This window comes from Trachemys scripta, chromosome 11 (genome assembly GCF_013100865.1).
Source record: "Trachemys scripta elegans isolate TJP31775 chromosome 11, CAS_Tse_1.0, whole genome shotgun sequence".
Lineage (NCBI taxonomy): Eukaryota > Metazoa > Chordata > Testudines > Emydidae > Trachemys > Trachemys scripta.
Genome location: NC_048308.1, coordinates 55,388,465 through 55,411,553, shown reverse-complemented (window position 1 = coordinate 55,411,553; position 23,089 = coordinate 55,388,465). Strand labels below are relative to the sequence as shown.

General features: G+C 39.1%; 1 protein-coding gene across 1 annotated transcript in view; it reads left to right on the top strand.

The window, feature by feature from the left end:
- Positions 1 to 23,089, top strand: part of SATB2 (SATB homeobox 2) — a 165,904-nt gene that overhangs the window by 7,912 nt on the left and 134,903 nt on the right. Inside the window, exon 3 of the mRNA XM_034786406.1 lies at positions 15,836 to 16,012. Coding sequence (XP_034642297.1) covers positions 15,836 to 16,012 — 177 coding nt within the window. The remainder of the gene's footprint in view (positions 1 to 15,835; positions 16,013 to 23,089) is intronic.

Below are 23,089 nucleotides of genomic sequence, written 5' to 3'. Positions count from 1 at the left end.
TTCTCTCTGTAAACAGTGCTTTTGCTGTACTTATAGGACAGAACAGATTTACTGTCAATTATTTACAGGACATTTCTTTGAGATAAGTGCTGTCAGTGTGGTTCTAACAGACAGCGACCCCGTAGAATAGAATTGGTTTGATGCAATGGAAGTGTGGTAGGTCCATGCCAAAATAGCTGCAGTATAGAACAGCGGGGAACTTTTGCTGCAGAAAATTAAATAGCTACATTTTCACAACCAAATTTAAACAAAGAGCTTAGACATCCCCCGAAGAAGGAAAACAATATTAAACTTTACTGTTATGGATTAAACTCCTAAAGGTGAAGCTAAAGGATTTGTTTTTTCTTTCCTAACTAGATCAATATTCCTAACGAAATTATTTTTCTATCTGAAATATTTTAGCAAGGTTTAATAGTAGAGGAAAACTAGTTTTTCGTGTAATTGTTTGTAATAAAGTAGTCATAAGCTTTCTGTGATCAGTAAATGTCACACTTCACATTTCTAATCTGTATTCCAGACTTCCACATATTATCCAATACCTTAATACACTACCCTTCATTTTCAACTGATTATAGTTTGAATACTTTTTTATGAAGTTACAAAAGTGCAAAACCACTAATTTTTAATGCCTTCTGCATGAGCAAAAAGGGGCACAGTGATATTTTGGACCTTATGTAAAGAGGAAGCTGGCACATGTAACATATTTTGTCACTGAAAATGACACAGTAAATGGCAATGTAAACTGACATCTATGCTGTTATAAAATTGAGACCATTTGCTGCAGTATGTAGTTCACGTTCACAAAATTGTTGTGTGTCCTAAATAAGAGAAATCTTGACTTTGTGAATGAACAATTATCAGGCCATTTAAGAATCTTTGGTGATGTGTAGTGTACAGTGTTAGAATTGACAAATTGATTGTTTTGAACTCACCGTGGTCTTTTTAAAGTAGAAAGTCCTTTTGAAATAACTGAAAGTAGTTAAAACTAGGAAAGCTTTATCTCTAGTGCAAAAGTTATAATTGGTCAAGTTTGCTCTTCATTTACTATCTTTCTATGCATAATGAGCTTAAATGGGATAATTTATTTTGGCTAACTCAAATTTTACAGGATTTTTCCTGCCTGTTGGTAACACTTAATGTATTTCAAGATTAAAGTCCCAATCCTGCAAGGCATCAAGTATTATCAGCTCCTCTTGAATTGATGTGAATTGTGGGTGCTTTGCTCAGTACTTAGCTCAATCAGTGTCTGATTTAGGTTCTTCATGTGTAGCTATCAAATGAGTGTTCTCCTTTGGCAACACAAAATAGACGTTTTGAACATAGCAGAATGTGTTAAAAATGCATAGTTTTTGAGAGAGAGAGTAGGAACCAAAGCTTGGTTCATCATTTATCGGCTATACTGCAACAGATGCATTTTCACATTGTTCTATAAGTGAAACTGACTTATGAACTATAGCCACAACAGACAAAAGCCAGTTGAGGATTTGATGGCTTCAGAGAAAAATATTTTATAGCCTCTAGCCATGCTAAAAATGTTTCCTCCTTTATTTAGGCTTGGCAGAATTCAATTTTTTTTAATGATTGCGACAGATAATTTTTAAAGCATTTTTTTGTCTATTTCAGTTTTCATAGTTGCTCAAAATCATGGGTTTTCTGCATACCTCCACCCCACAATTTTTATTAATTTAAAATTTCACAGTTGGATGAAATTATGGAGGGGCAGACAGTTATTATTTAATGACAATGAATGCTGATATTCAAAAAGTTAAACCTTTAATATTGTTAAAACACAAACTGTCAGCTACATATGTCTAAATATACAAAGTAAATATCCTTAAATCACACTCCAATACATTCTCAAGCAGCATTTTTCTTACTTTGCCTAGCTGTAAATTTTGTCTATTATCGAAGGAAATATTTCCAATTGGTTTGTGTATGTATTGTGAAATTGATGTTTATCAACATTTACTAATAAAAATTTAATCTTTCCTAGCCCACCCGTATTTTAGCTCGGTGTGTGTTGCTGAATGCTAGTCAGTTAAAACATATATATTTTGCTGTGTTACCTAAAAACTAATTTAAATTTATTAGTGGTACAAAGTGCAGAAACTACACTTTCATCACAATTAAAAATGGTATAATTAGCCTGCCTGTGTTAGGTTCTTCAGTTCATTCACAAAGTTTTTACTGCAGTTATACATTATATTTAAAAAAACAAGCCTTCTTTGCATTAAATGGCAACTGTGTTGACATTGTTGCAGATTTGAAATTGAGTTCTTACAAAATCTACTTGAAAAGTGGCTACGGCTACAGTAACGTCTCATAAAAGCTAATTATTTGAAGCAAACACTTTGTGGGCAGTTGTTCTTTAGTCTTTGTACTGAGGGAAAATATTAAATTAAGTATTTAGAATTGTACTTCTCTCAGATTAGAGAATGATAGTTTTAATAATGGCTCGTCACTATAATACCATCTGAAAAGGTTCAGATACCTTCCCTTAAAGATTGAAATAGTTGATAAATATGCTTATTTTAAACCTGGCCTAAAATAACATTATTCCCATCTTTTCCCCCAAAAAAGTTATGAAAAGTTGTAACTGTTAGCGAGCAAGGTATTTTGGAGACCACTAATGTGATAAGAACTTACAATAAGTTTGTAAGATTCTTCTGTTTTTTTTTAAAAAAAAGTCTACATTTAGAGTAAATGTGAAAATCAGTGTTGCTAACAGATCAGAACTTATGCACTCGTGAATTTTTCTGCCTGACACAAAGCTGTAAGGATGACTTACAGCAGTGTCAAATGATTGTAAATGTAAAAGTGGTGCAGTGTGAGCCATAGAGTTCTATTATTTTCATTTGCATGCCGGAGGGGAGAGTGCATGTCTGCACTAGAGACTTTAAACCTTGTGTCAAATGGTAAATTGTTAGTAGCTGCTACGCTCAGTTTTGTTAAGAAAAAAATTAGCACTATAACGTGTATAAGCTGTATGAAATTCTGTGAGGGATAGAGAGAAAATGAAAAAGAGGGACAGGTAGTTGTGGATAGGAGTTAAGTACATGTCTTGTTTACATGGATTCCAGTTTGTGCCTTGTTAGTCATGCTGCTGTCCCTGAGGTCAAACCAACACTTATTTTTTTCAGCGGGTAGGTTACAGGACATGTCATATTAAATAGTCAGAATAATTAAATACATTTGTCTGCAGTAATGCCAGCAAAAGTAAGAAGGTTAAGGGGAAGCCTTAAACCAACCCAACCCTACCATCCAACTACTTTTCCTATGAAATTGATGTATCCTGCACTTTGGCCATATGGATATTGCATTTTCAAAGTGAAATATAAACCGCTCCGACTCCAATGTCCTCCTTTGCCTATATGTATGATTTTTTTTCTTTTTTCTTTTTAAGATGTGCAAGCATTTTCAAAAGAACTAGATCAGGCAAGGACTGTGTGTGGAAATTCTTTATACCAAAATCTTACTTTTCATCTTACATTAGCCACAAGGCTACTTTTTTTCAAGATGCTTTACTTATTATATTCGCATCTTATGTGAAAGCAAATGTACTGCTTCATCTGTCCCTGAATAATACCCACAATTTGTTCATTTCACTTACTGCTATATTGTCTAGAAGTTGCTCACTTTATCTTCATTTAGACTGAAGCTTCAAATGAGTGGGCAAACTTACGTAAAATACCATATATCCTACTAATATAAACTCATCGAGATTCTTTTGTCATAAATATCACTGATAGGCATATATTTTAGAAATGAAGCAAGTTATCTTCCAAACCATAACTAGACTATATAGCCAAAATAATATAAATTTCTATTTTGTGCTATATTTTTAGTTTATATACATTTCCTCTCTTTATATATTTAAAATTAAATGTGCTCAGTTTTCAGGCTTGATATTGTGAATGGCTACTAAGGAATGAAGTTATAAATTATGTATTACACATTACTTTGGAGTAAAAGGTGATTTTTTTTGTAATGTCTTTTCCTAACTTACAAATAACTTTGTTGCCATAATACAAACATGCTAGCAGAGCAACATGATAGATGTCTCTAAGTATCGTAGTAAAATAAAATGACTCGTATTCTGAGGCTGTGGATAGTTTATGTTGTTTTGGACCCATTTCCCAAGCCGTGATCGAAAACAGATTACAATAACAATTATACAGTCAGAAGATGCAATATCCATTTCTGCTTTAATTGAGTGAAAGAATAATAAAAACATCATTAAGAAAAATGAGGTGGACCTGTCATACACGCTACCAATTTTTAGACTTGGAGAAAATGCAGAGGAACTGAAATGTTTTTTTAGTTTTATTCCATCTTGTTTGTTAGCTGATGTTTATATTTATTATGGTAGAAGATCTTTGACTTGGGCGCTTCACAAGGGCAGATATGGATGAATGCGTAGTAACTGGATACTACTAAGACGCTAAAGTTAGGCATTATCTCTGTAACCATGGTTGATTTAATCATAAAATATTTTTTCCTGTCACTTGTTTAATTCGCCCTTTTGTTACTCAATATGATTAGAGATGGTCATTATCACATGCCACCCATGTAAACTTAGGGGATCTTAGGGGAAAGGGAGAAGAAACGGCCTCTAAGTAAGCAAGCAGTTGCTTTCTGCACTAGATGAGGTGCCAGTCCTTCCAATATAGTCCTGTGTGTACCATGTTGTAGCAATCCTTTTTGGAGAGTCCCCAAAGCATGGATGCCTCCAAATCCACACAGTAGGGCTGCCCCAGCAGATCCTTTTGCCCTCTGGATGTTGTGGCCAAATATAGTGCGCTGGTTGAACAAAATAAATATGTAGTTGTGAAGCTCTGGTGGCTGTTAAATGGCATTCCTTTCCCTTGTGACCTGTTTGGTAAAGGCGTGGCTACTGCTAAAAACCTCATGGTAAAGGTACGGTATCAGCTCTTAGGAGAGCATTACTAAAAAGGGGCTAAATTTTAAACAGAGCGATGGTACTGCTCCTTCTGCTGCAAAGGTATAAGGTTTCCTCTGCAGCTCTCGCTTTCCTTCCTTCAGTTAACACAGATCAAAGTACTGGCACCCTCCATGCAAGACAAACCAGAATGTGGCTGGACCCTCCGTTCAAAATGCTGAGTCATAATTTCTGATGTGCTTGTGCCCCAGGCCCACTCCCCCAGAAGGCTTTTTGCAGGCAGTGTGCTGACCGAGACTGTGAATGGAGCAGATCAGCTGCTTCCTAAAAGAGCCAGAAAGAACACATCCGCTTTCCTCCTCGCTAGGGTGTGGATTCCTTCCTTCATTCACATTTGCTCGGTGTTGTCTGTAGAAAGGTCTCGATGGTTCTGTCTGTGCTTGAAAAACTCTCTCTTGCTGACAATGGATTTCAGCAATGGGAGCAGCTGAACTGCTGCTGAAAGTGTAGACAAATCATACTGTGTTCAGGACTGTTTCAGTAACCATGCTTGGACCCGAGTTGTTAACAATGGATTGACTGTGGCTTGCTCTTGTCCATGTTTCCTGCTAAACTGTGCCTGGCACCAGTTTGGCTGCATCCATGGTTGACACCCAGTCTCAGAAATGAGCAGTTTTTCTAGTGTAGACATAGTCTAAATGGCAATAGGGAAGAGGGCGCGAAGGTGAGGATTACAGATCAGTTCCCCCTCTTCCTTGCTGCTGGAGTCTTGAACTGGACTTGAATGCAGCAGCCTAACCGTAGCAGGTCCCTCGGTCCCTCTGTCAGCTTCTTCTCTGGTAAGGGGAGGACTGATTCTTCCTATTCTCCCATTCCCTTACTTTGCTGTTGGGATGGTGCACAGAGGGCTGGGGATCAAGGAGGGAGAGAGCTTTAATAGTGAGTCCAAGTGAAGATGCCAAAACAAGTCAGAGTGTGTTACTTAACTCTTCTTCAGAAATGAAATCTAAAGCAAATAAGAAAGCTGTGCTGTTACATTCCAAGATATGCATTCCACTGCTAGGAGACTATGTAACAGAACCTTCATTAAAATGTTTCTGCTAGAAGAGGGTTTTTACTCTAAAATGTATATAATATGGTGGCACCTACTAGCGCTGCCAAAGTCACAGGTCTATTCTAGTTTTAAAGGCTTTATAACATGGTCATTAAAATTATGCCAAGTTCCACCCAGAATTAGAGAATCTTAGCCCCTAAAAAAACTTTAGTTGCTTAATTAAAAGAAAACATACAAAACCTTGTTTTTTAAGTTCTAGGAACCAAAAGCAAATATCACATAACAGTTTAAGATGCTTTTTTAAAAAATACCAATTTAATTCCAAAAGGGCTTCCTTCACTATTTTTAAGTGAAATCTTAGTACATTTTTCCATTAATTCATATTGTAAAGTAGTGCTGCGGGGTATTTTTAAAAAGGAAATTGAAAACAACTTAGCTGTTTTATTTAGGAAGGTACTATAATGGATTCATGTTTGATTTTTAATGTATATTTTAAGGCCATATACTGCTCTTGACACATGCATACAACTTTCATGGACATCAGTGTTTTCTGTTGGCTTTTTTTGTGGGAGAGAAGAGGGGCGGGGGAGTAAAGTTTTAGGCTAGAATAATGGCAGTGATAATTTGCATTTGTATGCTGCCTGTCATCCAAGACTCTCAGAATCTCACAACACAACTTTGTGGTATGCATTATCATCCTTGCCTTAACGATGGAGAAGTGGAGACATACTAGCCTATGGGTATGTCTTAGGCAGTGAAGAAAATGCAGACACAAAACTCCTATGCTAAAACATAGGGTGGGGAAGGGAGGTGCCTGCTTAAACCAGAGGAGATGACAAACTCTGAATTCCCATCCCTTTGTGCTCTGTTATCAGAGGCAGCTGAGATTCTCTTATTTGGGATCTAGGGTGACTGTGTGTCCGATGAGCTACAACTTCCTCTTGGGGATACAGTAGGGTGAGAGGGGCGTGGAGATTCAGCATTATATCTATTTTTATGTTTCTTTTTAGTCTAAACATGCCAGTTAAGTGCATTTTATTTATATAGTCTTATGTAAAACTGGAGTATTATCAAATCATGTTATGAGTTTGGTAATAGGTTCGTGTCATGGCCTAGTGGCCTAGAGCATTTCCTGTTAAACAGTATAGCTGTGTTTCACTTAGAAAAAGAATCCTTGGGCTGGTTAAACTGTCGGAACTGGGGGAAATTTGCGGTTATGCTGGTGATTTATTTGTGAAAGTTCTAGAGAGCAGGGAGAGTGGCGCTGGTAGGGAGACTGATGCCTCAGAAGGACTGGAAGCTGCAGAATGATGTAAACAGTATGCTGTGGTTTCCCATCACCATTGGCTACAACACAATATGTAGAAGAATATTTCCTGACAGAGTTGTATTTAATACTGAGAGTTGGAGGGGAAAAAGGTGGAGAAAGGTAATGTCTGTACTCTGTCCCCTCAGCCCTCCCAAAAATGGAGCCATGCTATAGTATTTGAAAAAATAAATCTGGACACTGAATCTTCTTCTAGGCCAAATTTCAATCTGGAGTAAATTTTTACAACTGGCATATAAACCCCTAAAGGGCAGGAGTTAACCAGTGAAATTCTGCCAGTCCTACTACAAATGTCCATTAGTTCACAAGTAACCTAAAAAGCTGGAGTGCTATATAGGCAAGCGTTGTGATTGTGTAAAGATGAAGTTTTTGCCCTACTGAGCTAATTTTTATATTTGGGCAGCACCATACTGATGTGATGGTCTTAATATAATCTCTAATTCTAATGTATAGAATTCCAGTTAGCCTCGTGCCTGGATACATGTAGCGGTTTTCACATGGTTCCAAGTGGTTAGTGGAAAACAAGCTGCAAAGTAATTCCCCCGGTCCTCAGTAAAAAGATTTACAGTGAAAGAATTTTCTACCTCATAACGGGACTGTTGTAGGTTTGTGTTTGTTATTTAAAAGACTGAAGTACAGTCCATTTACCTAAACCAAGCGTTTATTGTAAACAGGCTAACTGCCAACAGCTTATATTCTGTCAAATGTAATTATATTTACGATTTATGGATCGCTTGAAAGTGATTCTGAGGGAACATGACTAATACCTGCTGAAGTTTTTGAGCTGTTTCTTCAACCACTCGACTGTGCTGTATTGCTATGACCTGAGCCTGTTTCAAGAGAGATTGCTCTTAAACACAAATAGTGATAGGTATGTTGCACTTTAGAAACAGTATCTTTGCATCTATTCAGTCTATCATGTGTCCTAAATATTAAATCTTTAATTGGACTCTGTAGGATTTTATGTGTAAGATCTCACATCACTCCTCAGCTAGAGCTGAGCAATGCTTTCAATAAAAGTGGGGTGAAGATAAGAATGGTGAATTGTCTTTTCTAATACTCAGTGGCCTCTCTCTTCTCAAAAAGCTGTTTGGCACACTTTAGAATATCCATGTAATTATGAACTGGTTCAGCTAGTGAAGCTCAAAGAGAAGTCTTTCCTGTTTATTAGCATTTGTGTGAGGTGTTCGTTTCTCAGAATTGTTGCAGGGTCTTCAGATGATTCTATTTTGGAGCTATGGCAGCCTTGCTGCTGAGCTTATCTTGTTGTTTGGTGATGCACAATATGAGTTTCAAGAGTGGAAATTATGCAGTTACACAGGGGACTGGGCAAATATGGCTATCACTTTGTTTCCATGGGAATGTGGGATGGAGCTCTTCAATGCTTAAATTCAGGAAGCTCTAAAGAACTGGGAACTGTTAAATTCTAGAGGTTCCTACCATTTTAATTAGTGGGACTAGGCAGTGGATTTTAATGAGGAAGAGAACAGAAGAAAAGCTCTTTCTTTTGCTATGTGAGTTCTGATATGAAGTTCTTGAAGGGATACTGTCAGAATTAGCATTTGTTTAAAAGAAAGCATGGGGGAATTGGATAACAAATATTTTCATTGTATTTTTTTTTGTTAAATTCAGCTTTCTCCTAGTGGCTGTGATTCTGTAAGTGAAAGTGACTGACTCAAAAGAAACTGACCTGTTCCTCTTCATTGTACACGAAATGCCCCTCTAGTGTGAAAAGTACCTGATTGGTGGAAACCAAATCAGATTTAAGAAAGCTTTCAGTTTTGCTCATCTAGAACGATGGTAGTATCAGCGGGGAGAAAATTTTTTTTGTTAAATATACTGTATGACCTTCATCAGAGGGAACTGTCCAGATAAACTCTGTGTTGCAGAAGGAGTTGTATTGAGATAGAATCATCATGAAAATGGGGGCCCAGTCATGAAAACCATCTTGTGCAGAGGTCCCATTGAAGTCAGTGGCAGTTCTGCATCTGGAAGGCTTGCAGGATTCGTCACTCCATAAGACATGTGTTGTATTGAAAAAATGGAGATGCAGTCTCTCATCAGGGTATTGGTGGGCGGGTGTGGGGGGTGTAGTTAATTTTAGCTTCCTCTGCAGATTTGATAGTATATTTTTTGTACACTGGATTTAGGAAAGGAATGTAGTCGCACTCTGGGCCAAATGCAGTCCTGGTGTAATCAGGCTCAGTTCCATTGAAGTCATTGGAATTTGGCACTCTGTTTGAGAGAGGCTTGCTTATTGTGTGGCCTTTGTTTAGAATCTCTACTAGGCAAAGTCTGCTTTCTTATGCAATAATGGAGGGTTTTCTGTAGTCTATTAAGTGTCAATAAATGCCCTGGTTTCTGAACATCAAATTATAGATGTTAGCTTTGTCTGTCTGTGAGGGAGATTACCTTGTGTGCGTGTGCTGTAAAAACTTTATTTTCTACTTTTTTCATTTGATAAAAATCTCTCCACTATCGTATGATTTCCTTTGGGTTTTACACCACCATTTGATCTCAATTTTTAATAATTTTGGTGGGTTTAACTCCCAAAAGAAAACATGCTTGTGCTATGAAGTATTCCCACTAGAAATCTGGGAAGTCTTAAAACCTTGTGTTACTCAGAGCTGAGAACTTGGCTCCTTTATTAATTCTCTTCTAGAGAACCCCAGTACAGTAAATTTTTCCATAACATCATGCTGTTGAAATTAATCAAGCTGATGTTTGGAAATTGTTCAAATTAGATTAAATTAAATAACACCTAGACAGAGTTCAAAATTTTGCCTGATGAAAACAAATTTTAATCTGAAAAGATACATTTTATTGCATTCTACTCTTATTGGCTGATCTTTGTATTATATTTATTAGGATAAATGGTGCTTCCCATTCAGTGGGGATAGAAGGATGAGTGTATATATAGCATTTTTATTTAACATCATCACCAGCTCTCCATATCCTTTCTTCCCCCCCCCCACATATGGAGAAACCAAACGCATGGTGTCAGCATGCACGTGGACAACATGTGTGAGTCCAGTGACTATAGAGTGCAATTTACCGTATTAATCACTTTGCGCACACATTGGACTAGATAACCCTTGAAACTTATCGAAAAAACCAGTGAAAGACTTCCTTGAAATAGTCATTTGAAAGGAACACAAAGGGGCTGGTCCATACACATACAATTTGTACCGGTTGAACTAAAAATATTTGTTTTCTTCAGATTGATCTAATTAAACTGGTGGAAACCTGTGTAGACATTCTTAAATTGGTTTAGAACTCTGTATTGATTTAGTTCAATACTTTTTGTTTTTAAATGACCTCAACTTTTAGTTAAACTGATGAAAGTTTGTACACAGATATAGCCAAAACCTACTTCTTGAACGAACACTACTCCATTTCAGAAATACCTTCCGTTTTTAATGCCCACTCTCTAATTTTTATGGATGTATTTTATTTCTATTCACAGCAGAATGACCTTGACGAGGAGGAGAAAATGTACAGTAAAATACAAATGTCAGGTACATAATTTCAGTGGTGCTTTCTTTCTAGTCTCTCTCTGCACCTTAGGCCAGGCTCAGAAAAGAAATTGACTAGTTTGCCTAAAAAGTAAGGAAACCCATGTGCAAAGCCTTAGCTGTACAACTCCCTGTGATTGGAAAGCGAATTGTGAAGTTTAAACCTCCAGATTTGGAAAATGTACGCAGGCATAAACCGTTATAGCCAAAGCAGTTTGTGCACAGTTATCATACATTGGACTGTGATCTGGCCTCTTCCTCAGTGTGTGGAGAGCGGCATTTATGTACCAGTGCTGTCATGAAAGCTTTTGCTGTTTTCTAGGATCTTGTTTTCTCCTTATTTGTTTCAACTTATGCTATGTGTTCAGGGTCAAAGCACCATCTGAACTTATGTAGAAAAGCAACTAAGTTGCTGTATTTAAATAAATTAACAAAAAAAAAAATGAAGCAGCTTAATATGAATGCCTTTGTATATTCTGGCATTGCATTTATCCTTTTCAGAAAGAAAAAATATTCCCTCTCTCCTCCAGTTCACCTCTTGTAACCTCTGTATGTGAAAATCATATAGTTTTATGTCCTGCACCATGAGCTATAAAGACCCGCTGAAGCGCCTTTGTAAATCTGGAAAACCAAATACACACAATTTTAGGACCAGAGGTTTTCTGTTTGTGTGTGTGTGTGTGTGTGTGTGTGGTAGTTTCTGGATGATCAGGAATGGGAAGAGAACCAAGCAATGTTAAAACGAACTGAGTAAAGGCTTGTTTTGCCTTACTCCTTCAAGGCTTCATGCCTAAACTCACACTCCCAGCTTTGTAAATATTGCTATAAATTCTCTGACTGGGGCTGTTGCAGAGCATTGACTAATTTACACAGCTGTACTTTAAATCTATTGTATTAGGGTTGAGTATGAGAAAGGTGTAATATACGTACCTAGGTGTGAGAAGTTGTGTATATCAGTCTGTGAGAGTAGCATTGGCTTCCAGCCGAAAATGTTTTCTTCTCTCATTTTTAATATACAGTAAAGACTGTTAATTTATTCTCTGACTGTCAGGAAACAGGGAAGTCTGAGGTAATAAATCTGTGGAAGAAACAATAACTTTACTCTGTCCAATGCTAAATAAAGGGCAAAACAGCTGGTACTTCCTTGGAATGAGATTTTCTGGGGAGAGTTGGATTTAGCACCAGTCTGTAGGATTGGTGTTAAAGTTCTAGGGGTTGTAGCCACAGGCACCAAAACCCATTAGCAGTAGAGGATATGGTAATTTCCCCTTTGCCCCCCATTCTTTTTAATGTACTAATAGCATCTTATTGTCATTTCTGATGGGCCACAAAGCTCAGAGATGCTGTCCTTGGAAACCCCATCTCTGTAGCAGAGCTGCCAGCAAGCAATGGTGGGAAAGGACCATTTAAAAAGCCAGTATTTGGGAGCATTACAGAGAATCTGCAATAATACTGTGGGTTCATCCTGCCACCCCACAATTAAACTGTGAGCAATTCTACTTCCAGCAATTGAGAGCTTCTTCTGCACAGATGATGTATATGGTAGTATACATTGCATGGGGAATCAATATAACCTATATGTCAAGGGAGCGGAAAGACAGTGTTGTAGCAAGAAAAGCAACCAGTAGGAGGATAAAAGATGCAACAGCACCTCCCCCTCTCTCTCTTATAAGCTTGCATTCACCCACTTGTGCTAATTTACCAAAGTGTAATTTATGCAGCCATTAGCATTGCATCTGAATTTGGCCACTTGTTACTACAATCATCATAAACTTGTCTCACAACATATTAATAGTTACACCACAGATTGTTGGCATTACTAATGATAAATTGGGCATCGAAAGTACTATGACAAACCATATCTGAATAGAAACAGAAGATTTTCACTTACAGAGAGACTGAATTTTGTTTGAACTAGTTGTGTGATTTACAGGCAACTAGGATTCAATCCTGGGGTCATAGAAGTTAATAGGAATTTTGTCACTGGCTTCAGAGGGAGCAGGAGCAACTCCACAACCTCTTTCTGGCAAAGAAGCCCACAGATGGCTTTATGGTACATGTTCTCGAGTATATAAAGACTAAACTGTACTACTTCAACTTGCAAAACCCTTGGCCATGTACCAGAATCCAAGAGTTAAGAAATAAGACAAGGAACAATATGACTATGGATGTTGCATTAGCAAACGGCAAACTATTTCAGTTAAACATTTTTTAATTAAAACAAAATGAAACGCAGCAATCTGATATTGACAGGTTCATTCCTGATGCTTGTTACTATTGCAACCAACACCGTTATACTCGTCAAAGGGAGCCTGATCAGTGTCTAATGTAACGATTGAGAGTTGTGTACTTAACATTTTATTTTTAAATGAGTTTCATCTCTTGCACCAACAGCTGATAAGGATTTGAGTCCGTTAGTTTTGCCTCCTATAGTTGTCATTGACTTCACTGTCTCCTGTCTGATGTAGGGCTGTGATTCTAAAATGGAATGTAGCTTTTTCCCAAGCAAATGCCTAAAGAACCAGCAAACATCAGTCAGTGTATAGAAGTGATCTTTAACTAAAGCTTGAACCGAACTGTAGTGGATACCCCGAAGAGGTTTTAATTGGCTTATTAAGAAAGTGAAATGCAGTTTTCCCTGTATTTTGCTTGAATGTGCAATACAGTAGCACAATGATTGTTCTCCTTAACATAACCTAAAAATAGCGAGTTGTTTTTTCTTTTATTTGCCATTAGAGAGAGAGAGCTATAGTGCTGTTCTTTAGAATGAGCTTTCCCCCCACAATAATAGACCTAAAGGAACTCATTTCATTAAGACTGTCAGGGCTGGATCCCCACTTTGAACTTTAGGGTACAAATGTAGGGGCCTGCATGAAAACTTCTAAGCTTAACTACCAGCTTAGCTCTGGTTCGGCTGCCACCATTTCAATGGATTCCCTCCCTGGGAAGCCTTGAAAAACCTTCACCCATTCCCTGGTGAAAACAAATCCAAACCCCTTGGATTTAAAACAAGGGGAAATTAACCATTCCCCTCCTTCCTCCCACCAACTCCTGGTGAATCAGTTCCAACCCCCCTGGGATCTACAACAGGGAGAAATTAACCATCCCCCCTCCTTCCTCCCACCAACTCCTGGTAAATCAAGATCCAAAACCCTTGGATCTTAAAACAAGGAAAAAATCAATCAGGTTCTTAAAAAGAAGGCTTTTAATTAAAGAAAAAAGGTAAAAATCATCTCTGTAAAATCAGTATGGAAATTAATCTTACAGGGTAATCAAACTTAAAGAGCTCAGAGGACTCCCCTCTAGTCTCAGGTTCAAAGTACAGCAAACAAAGATAAACACTCTAGTAAAAGGTACATTTACAAGTTGAGAAAAACAAAGGAAAACTAACACGCCTTGCCTGGCTATTTACTTACAAGTTTGAAATAGGAGAGACTTGTTTAGAAAGATGTGGAGAACCTGGATTGATGTCTGGTCCCTCTCAGTCCCGAGAACGAACACACTCTCAAACAAAGAACACAAACAAAAGCCTTCCCCCCCTCCCAAGATTTGAAAGTATCTTGTCCCCCTTATTGGTCCTTTAGGTCAGATGCCAGCCAGGTTACCTGAGCTTCTTAACCCTTTACAGGGAAAAGGATTTTGGAGTCTCTGGCCAGGAGGGGTTTTATAGTACTGTACACAGGACAGCTATTACCCTTCCCTCTATAGTTATGACAAAGACCGTATAGGTAGGAACTAGTTAAACCATTTTAGGCTGAGATACATCTCCAGCCTTACAATGATTTCCAGCATGTTCAGTGACTCAAGTATATGTAGCCAATTAATAAACTTCTAGTAGCAGAGCTAATCAGCAGTTTGAAAAGGAAGGATGATAACATTGTTACAGGTAATGTTATGTGAGAGGTAGCTTCCCTAGTCTGTTTCAGACACAGGCCACACAATTTGTAGCAAATGCAAACCTTCCAGGAGTCATGAAAGGAACTTGAAATAAAACAAAATTAAACAATCCTGCCCAAACCTTCTCCCAAGTTTAGGCTGCTTCTAAAGGTTCACTTCCAGGACTGCTTAGTCCCTACCTAGATCCTCTCTAGACCACCACTCCCTCATCCCTTATATCACGGTGAGCTAATGAACCATCTGCCTCAGTGGTTCTGCAGGGCTAGCGCCAGCTAACAGGGTGGGTTTTCCCATGAACAATACGAGCCTGTTACTGTCTGTTTCTGTAGCTCTTAATATGGCAAAAGGCTGAGTGGCTTCAGTCTATACATGTATTAATGACCACACCCCATCCCTCTGGAACACATAACCATGCATGGAGACAGCCTTGGTCTTTTAATGCTCCTGCAGTGTTCATTGTGTGGGGAGGAGAGGGAACAACATTTAAATGTGCAGTTCATGTATGGCTGCGTGTAGGGAAATATATGGAATCTTAGGCTAGGTCTACACTACCCGCCCGAATCGGCGGGTAGAAATCAATCTCTTGGGGATTGAATTATCGCGTCTCGTCAGGACGCGACAATCGATCCCCGAATCGACGCGCTTACTCCACCAGCAGAGGTAGGAGTAAGCGCTGTCGACGGGGAGCCGCGGAGGTCGATTTTGCCGCCATCCTCACAGCGGGGTAAGTCGGCTCCGATACGTCGAATTCAGCTATGCTATTCGCGTAGCTGAATTTGCGTATCTTAAATCGACCCCCCTCCCCCTCCCGCGTAGTGAAGACCTGCCCTTAGCAAACTAGAGCTGGAAAGTCTTATTAGGGCATCCTGTTCATCCCCATGCCAATTAGGGATTGATTCTTGCATTGTATTCTTTGGTCTGTTATCTAGTGTGGTTTTAAATGAGTCAAGTGGGGAGGCACCCACTATTTCTCTTTAAAGACTATTCTGCAGTCTAATGAAAACAGGGAAAAAAGGCAGATCTCTGCTAACATGAGCCTTCCAGGAGGTGTGTTAATCTGACGTTTTTAATCAGAAATGAATTATTTATTTGTTCCTGTTCCTCTATTACTGATGATTCTTTTAAAAACTTTTCTCACTTAGGTTTGATGATTCCTGTCTTTTGTGTGGTGGAGCAGTTGGACACCTCCCTCGAATACGATAATCGAGAGGAGCATGCAGAGTTCGTTCTGGTTCGCAAAGATGTCCTCTTTAGCCAGCTGGTGGAGACGGCACTCCTGGCTCTGGGGTATTCCCACAGTTCTGCAGCTCAGGCACAAGGTATTCCACTGCATTCTTTTTCCTGCTCATTGGCATAAGAGAACAGCTTTTCATAGCTCCTGAGGTCACTGTGCAAGAGAATTAGTGGCAAACCTCGCAAGCAGTTAAATCAGTAGTATTTCTTACCACGGGGCTTGTAACTGCGCCAAACTCTCTACCTGGTCTAGAAAGCATTTGATAAATCCTACTGAAGTATGAGAGACTGGTATTGATCAATCAGAGAAAATGTTATTACTCACTTTGTTCTTTACTGTAAGGCCCCTAGCTTGCTGCCTCAAAGAACATTATTCAGAGGAGCCCTGTAGTATACCTGTGTGTATAACTGCATGACATTGTACAATATGTGCAAGCTATCTTTTCCCCCTCATTTCAGGGCCATGACACATGAACACCAGGTTATGTATTTAAAAATGGTTGTGCTGCACCATACTTTGTCCCTAAAATATAAATAGGATTCTCTTTATGACTGATAGCTTACTCTGATTATTTAATATTAGACCAATATCTATTTTGGCTTCCCTAACTTAGTGCTACAAAGCCTGTGGTGAAGCTGAATGTCGCCCTATAATTGTGTAGATGATTGTTCGGCAGTAGAGAAGAGGTGTAAAAGAAAAAAAAAAAACCTCTTGAGGAAAAAATTGAAAACCAAGATCCTGTTGAAATGATTCTCTCTGCATTTCAAGTGAATGGCTTGTATTGACTGATGGTAATGCTTACTTTTTGGAAGCGAAATCTGTAACTTTCAGCTCAATCTTGACATGATTTTTGAAAAACCAATGCACAATTAGACTAATCTACGAATGGTTTTACTTGGGAATTTTGGCTTTTTAGCTGCTTTAGTCAGTATTTCCTTATTAAAAAAATTTGAAATAAAAGGCAGCCAGGAGCTTTCGGCTGCATTCAATGTGAGCAGCAGCGGTGTTTGAAACTAAGTGTCCTGGAAACTAGGATATAATAATGTAGAGCTCCTAAAGAAAACTTCTTTCAAAGCAGTGTGATAATGATTCATTTCCTCTGTCTGCTTTCTGAGAGAGGTCCAGGATTTGAGTCCAAGCAAAACTCAAGCACAGCGACACTGAGTTTTGTTACAAAACACAACAATAAAAGCAAGCAAAGAAGTTCGGGTTTCTTTCAAAACATTTCATGCCATTTCAGGGACACTTTTCTCTGAATGTAAAGGTCACTGTATCCCACTGTTTCCATCCTGGTGAGCCAGCTTCCTGCTTGACAGCGCTATCCATCTCCGTTAACACGGTTGCTCAACATGTTGGGAGCTAACATGTGGAACACGCTGCGTTAAGTAGCCAAGATTTGATTTTTGGCATCTATCGAGGGAAGGGGCTTCACTGGGAAGCCGCTCCAAGGAGGCGTGCCATTGCATGCAGTGACCCACACCAGCTGAGCATCTTGCTTGGAGAAACCTCTCTTGCAGTACCTTTCTGCTGAGGGCTGGAGAGGGAGAGGGACTCAAACAGGCCATTAGCCACTTCCCCCTGTGCAGTGGCTGTTGCATTTTTTTGCACTGTGGTCTTGGAAAATGAACAGGTTAAAGTAATAACCTGTTGTTGGCTTGCGTGTTTGTGTTTTAAAGGGCTAGTATTCAAACCTCACATATCAAATTGATTTCATTAGTTAAGAAATGGCATCTCTTTGGTTAGCACTTAAGTGGTAGTGCCAACTTTGTACTATTAAATCTCACACATGAAATTGTACTTAAAAGTGGAAGAAATTACCATAAAACTTGATCAGCTCCTAGATCTCTTATTTATGTATTGCTCTTATTACCTCACTCTGAAAAGCCAGTTTTAAATTGTACCATACACGCCATACAAATAGTGAAGGAATACTCAGCGTTCCATCATTTGAGGTTGATTTTTTTCTTTTTGTATGAAGTCTGCTATAGAACAGATCATTTGTGTGCAAGCTGTGAGACGTGACAGAGACATGGACATAGAATTAGATGATCACCAAGACAGTTTAGATTCATGATGAAAACGGCAGGATATTGGTTTGGTTTGTAATCAGTATGAGGGCTGAAACAAGGTGGTGATGTGAAGATTTGTTTTAGTATTCGCTTATAAAAAATGATAATACATCTGTTTGTTTTCCCCTTTCTGAAACTATCTCAGCTGCTCTGCATCAGGAGAGACCAGCTTCTCCAATAATGACCTGCTGCCAGTAACTTGGTCAACAATTGTGATTATTGGCGTTGATTTGTTTTTAAATGATGCATTGAGAAACTATCATTTTAGTTCTCTTTATCAGTGTTCTGTGAACAGGAAAACAGCTAATTTTTAAGACCAATGTGAGAAGCTCAGCATTCTCTGATGCTTTTCTAAATGCAATAAAACGTTGAGCAACTTGCTCTGGAGAAAACTGACTAGGATACTGATTTGAAGAGCTATTCTGACATATTCTAGTGGCGAAGTGAACATTAACTGCCTTTACAATAATGAAGCATTAACCAGTCTGTGAACTGATTAATAATCCAGCTGTGAGATAAAAATTCCAGATATTGTAATCTATTAGGTGGAAAAAATGTACATTGTTAATTTTTCTCTATTCTTGTTGCTGTCTGGTTCCAGGGTGTGACTGGCAAGTTTCATTTGATCTTATGAAAAGTTCTGCTTGCTTTTAGAACCGCCCCCAGTAGCATCACTGGCTCTTGTAATGTGTCTGTCATTGGAGGTCCAATTGGGGAAAAATATCACTTGGTTTTTGTGCAACAGGTGTGAGACTACTTGCATCATTTTCCATTGCTGTTTTCCCTGTAGCTTACTGAAGTAGAATAAACAGTCTTGAGACAAATATACAGTAGGATGTACTGATAGAGGATTTCTGAAGGTGGACTATACCTTATTGAAGAAAGCTTTTTGTTTCATCATCCCTGTCTGTCCTGAGTTAATTGGGGAGAGCATTTTTATCCTGTAAGCTGTTGCTTACAAGCATTTTCCGTGGAGCCTTTTCCAGCTAACATTGGCCTCATGAAACTTCAGTTCTTCAACAAAATCTGCAAACAATGTTCTGTAACCAGATAGGGACTTATTACTAGCCTGGCACTAGGGTGGAGAAGTTGGTTGTGTGAAATCCATAAAAGCTTAGTAAACATTTATGTATTTTCTTTCATCATTTGAGTCTACACCTGAAATTAGAAAACCTGCTACCTATTTCTTTATGAATAGAATGTGATACCACAGAGCTCTTCTTAACAAGGATGTTTTCCTATGCAGAATTTAACAACATTAATATCCCAAATCTAAAACACTCTGCTTCTAATAATTGTATTTATTGGGGTGGGGTCCCAGAAAGAGAATAATTCATCTGGAGCATTTGTGGCCAAACTGGAGCCTTCAGAGCCAGGTTTTGAGTGCCTGTTAGAGTTCTACATTTGTGACCTGCACCTGATCTTTGTAATAAGATCACACTATGCCCATGCCCATAGTCTCTGTGTGTCTCAGCAGCCAGTGCTCCATGAAGATACAGCACTGAATGCTGGGACCAGAGGTCTCCGCAGGCTGCCCCTCCATACTAAAAATAAAAGTAGCTACAATCTGCTCCATTTTACATGCAAACGTACTGCTGTTGGATTAGCTGTGAAAGTAGACTTCTTACCACAATGGATACTAATTTAGTAGAGCTAGTTGGAAACTTTGGCAAACTTTGCAATTCTGAGAGAAACCAGGGGAAAAAATTAAGTGAGATTTTTCTTCTGTATTTTGACCAGCTCTGCTACTTAGCTCTGATCACAGGCTCTGCAGAGAAGCCAAAGAATGACTGGACCATGAAGATGGAACTACGCTTCAACTTCCTAAAAATGGTTCGGCTAGGTCAGGGTCAAGATGGGTTCGCCGGGCAACGTGCAGTGTCTTCCACTGTTGATGCTCATCTCATACCTGTGTTGTGAATGAAAGTTTCCAGGACAGAGTGACAGTTTTAGCCATAGATTAGATAACCAAATTTCAGGAGGGGCTGCCGTGGCTTTAGGAGGAGTTGTGCTGCATGATGTTACCCATTCAGAAAATGCACATCTGTTCTGGGATCCTATTACCAGGAGCAAAACATGTGGCAAGTAGCCAGGTGGACAGGAGACAGCTGCATGGGGGTGGGGAAGGAAGAGGCGGGCGGTGATAGGGAGAAAAGTGAAATGGGGAGACTGAAGGGAAGGGAAGGAAAGAGGGTCGGAGGCTGCCAGATGGAGTGGAGGGAAACAAGAAAGTGACAGGAGATCTAAGGGAAAGAAAGAAGTTGGCGACTCTTTAGGCTTGTCTCTGGCACTCTAGAATCTGAGCACTTCACAAACATGGAGAATTTTTGTTCTTTCAGCATGACTGAGAGGTAGGGAAATGTCATTATCCCAACTGGACAGCTGGGAAACTGAGGCACGGATATTAAACGACTTGCCCAGGATCCATAGCAAATGTGACAAAGCCAGGAATGAAACCCAGAACTCCTGGTGTCTTAACCACAAACCATCTTTTCACTTGAAAAAAGGGGGGCAAACACAGTCTCTGAACATGTAAATATACTTGGAGTCTGCCCCACGCTCAGGCTGTTAACCTAATGCTCCCCAAGATGACTGGATGCACTTAAATACTAGAGAGAGAGAGAGAGAGAGAGAGAGCATGCAGTCGCTTTGGATATTTTGCCATTTAGAAAACAACTAGTCACTAAAACCCAGTCTACCAAATGTGTGAACCTATTGGAGATGGATGGCAGGAGAGAGATCACTTGATCATTGCCTGTTAGGTTCACTCCCTCTGGGGCACCTGGCATTGGCCACTGTCGGTAGACAGGATACTGGGCTAGATGGACCTTTGGTCTGACCTGGTACGGCCGTTCTTATGTTCTTATGTCAGCCTGAGTACTTAGCTCCTACTTTGTTGCATTGTATGATGACCATTACAACCTTGTTGCTATTTGTGGGACTATAACAGTCTACAAATATTTGAAGGGTGTAAATACCAAGAAGGGAGTGTAATTGCCTAGGATCTCCAAGAGGGAAGGGCTAGGGGTAATCAGAGGAAACTGAGTAAAAGATAATTTGGGCAAAATACCAGGAAACATTTCCCAACAGTGAGATCTGTTGGATTGCAGAGTAACATCAGTGTAGACTGTGTAACTGCAGGGTGAAGGCAAACAGATCAGCTGCTGGTGTTTATTGCCATTGAGCGCACACAAGAATCATTTTACTATTCCTCTATCAAGAAAGATAAAACAAGATCATGAAAATACAGTAGGACCTTGGTAACTATGCATGTTACTGCTTGCACTAAGTACACTACTGACAGGTAGGAAGAGAAGGGGTTTCTTTCTGATTACAGCTAGTATAAGTAAGAGGAATAATACATCACCTGTACAGCTGATGCGAGAGGAAAATTGGGTCTACTTTGAAGAGTTGTGTGATCACTCCACCTGAAAATTGTCTCTTCCTACTCCTCAGCAAAGAGCACTGGCTAGTACTGCTCAGAGCTGTGTGTGCAGGGCTGGGTCCCAAATTATTTTGATCAAAGCACAGATAATAATAAATAACAGGGTGATCTAGTCAGGTTTTGTACTGCCAAGACTTTTTTGTGTTTACAAAATAAACATTTGATTTACTGGTAAAATTTTAATGCTATAAATGAAACTCCGTGACAGTTATCAAATGAATAAAATGCACTTTCTGATGGTTTCCTTGCCCTCACATGGTTCACTTTTTTCTTCTTCTTCTTCTTCTTTGTTTGTATGTGGTAGTGCCCAAGAGACCTGGTCATGGACCACGATCCCAGGATGCTAGGTGCTGTACAAACCCAGAACAAAAAGACGGTCCCTATTCCAAAAAGTTTGCAATCTAAGTTGCTCCCTAATCTTGTGAAGTTCATTAATTTGCAACAGTGTCTCCCAGTGATTAGTGCAGTTCTCCAGTATTTGTGCCCTTAGGTTCTAGGCAGATTGGCAATGTCCCCATAACCTCAACTTGGTGGTTGCCAAATATGGATGCCCTGATAATGTAACACCTCTCTCTTACTGAAAAATAAACAAACAAAATACCCCTCCTTTCTGGCCTCCTCTCAGCAGCAGAATCTTATCCTGATCTTTGATTAAAAACTATATCTGATTAAGTTAAAAGTAGAAACCCCCTTTTGCCTTCCTCACTTCTCCCGGGGCGTCTCTGTTCTCATCCCTAGCTCTCCTCTCACTCCCTTCTCAATGCTTTCTGATATTGGGAGCAAGGTGGTGGGGGACTGGACTAAAGCACTCAGCAGTGTTGTGTGTCTGCCTGATGCGGTTATTCTGGGCATTTTGCAATGAGCTCCAAAGTTAATACTAACGATAGCCTTGAAACAAATTGTTAAGCAGATCTGAATTCTGGCAATGATCTGAAGGGGTCCAGAAGAAAAGTTTCCTTCTGAATGCCTCCCTCCTCCCTAAATTCTCTGGGTTTTGTAGTTTTGGGTGTGTTCCCATTTTTGCTTCTCTATGTTCTCTAAAGAAGGCCTGAAAGATTTTTCTCAGGTTTTTCCTGTTTATTATTATTATTTATTTATTTATTTATTATATTTTTTATTATTAATAATAATTTGTATTACCATAGTACCTATGAGTTCCAGTCATGGACCAGGACCCCGTCGTGCTAGGCACTGTACAAACACAGAACAAAATCATGCTCTCTGCTACAAAGACCTTAAAAGTTCATCTCTTGTCTACCTTGGAATGCTTCATGGCAAGTGGAGCACAGAACTGTATCCCAAGAGCTGAGAGTGAAAATCAAGCAAGTGCAAAGGGCAAGGAATTTTGCTCAGCCTGTTTAAAATGTTTTTTGCTTTTTTGTTTACATGTATTTAATTCTAACACCTGGTGAGCACTTGGCTGAAGGGACATCTTTGTTAAAGATTCAACATCCAAAGCCTTTCACATAAGGCATAGGTGCTCCCAGCAAATATCACTGAGAGTCTTCCATCAAAATCATGGAAGACCATACTTAAGACTTCTGATATCCACGAAGAATCTTTATTTTTTGGGGAAAAAATACATTTCAAGCTTTCTTTACATGCCCTAAAGAAGAGGGGAGGGTCCAAATCCAATTTTAAAAAATGT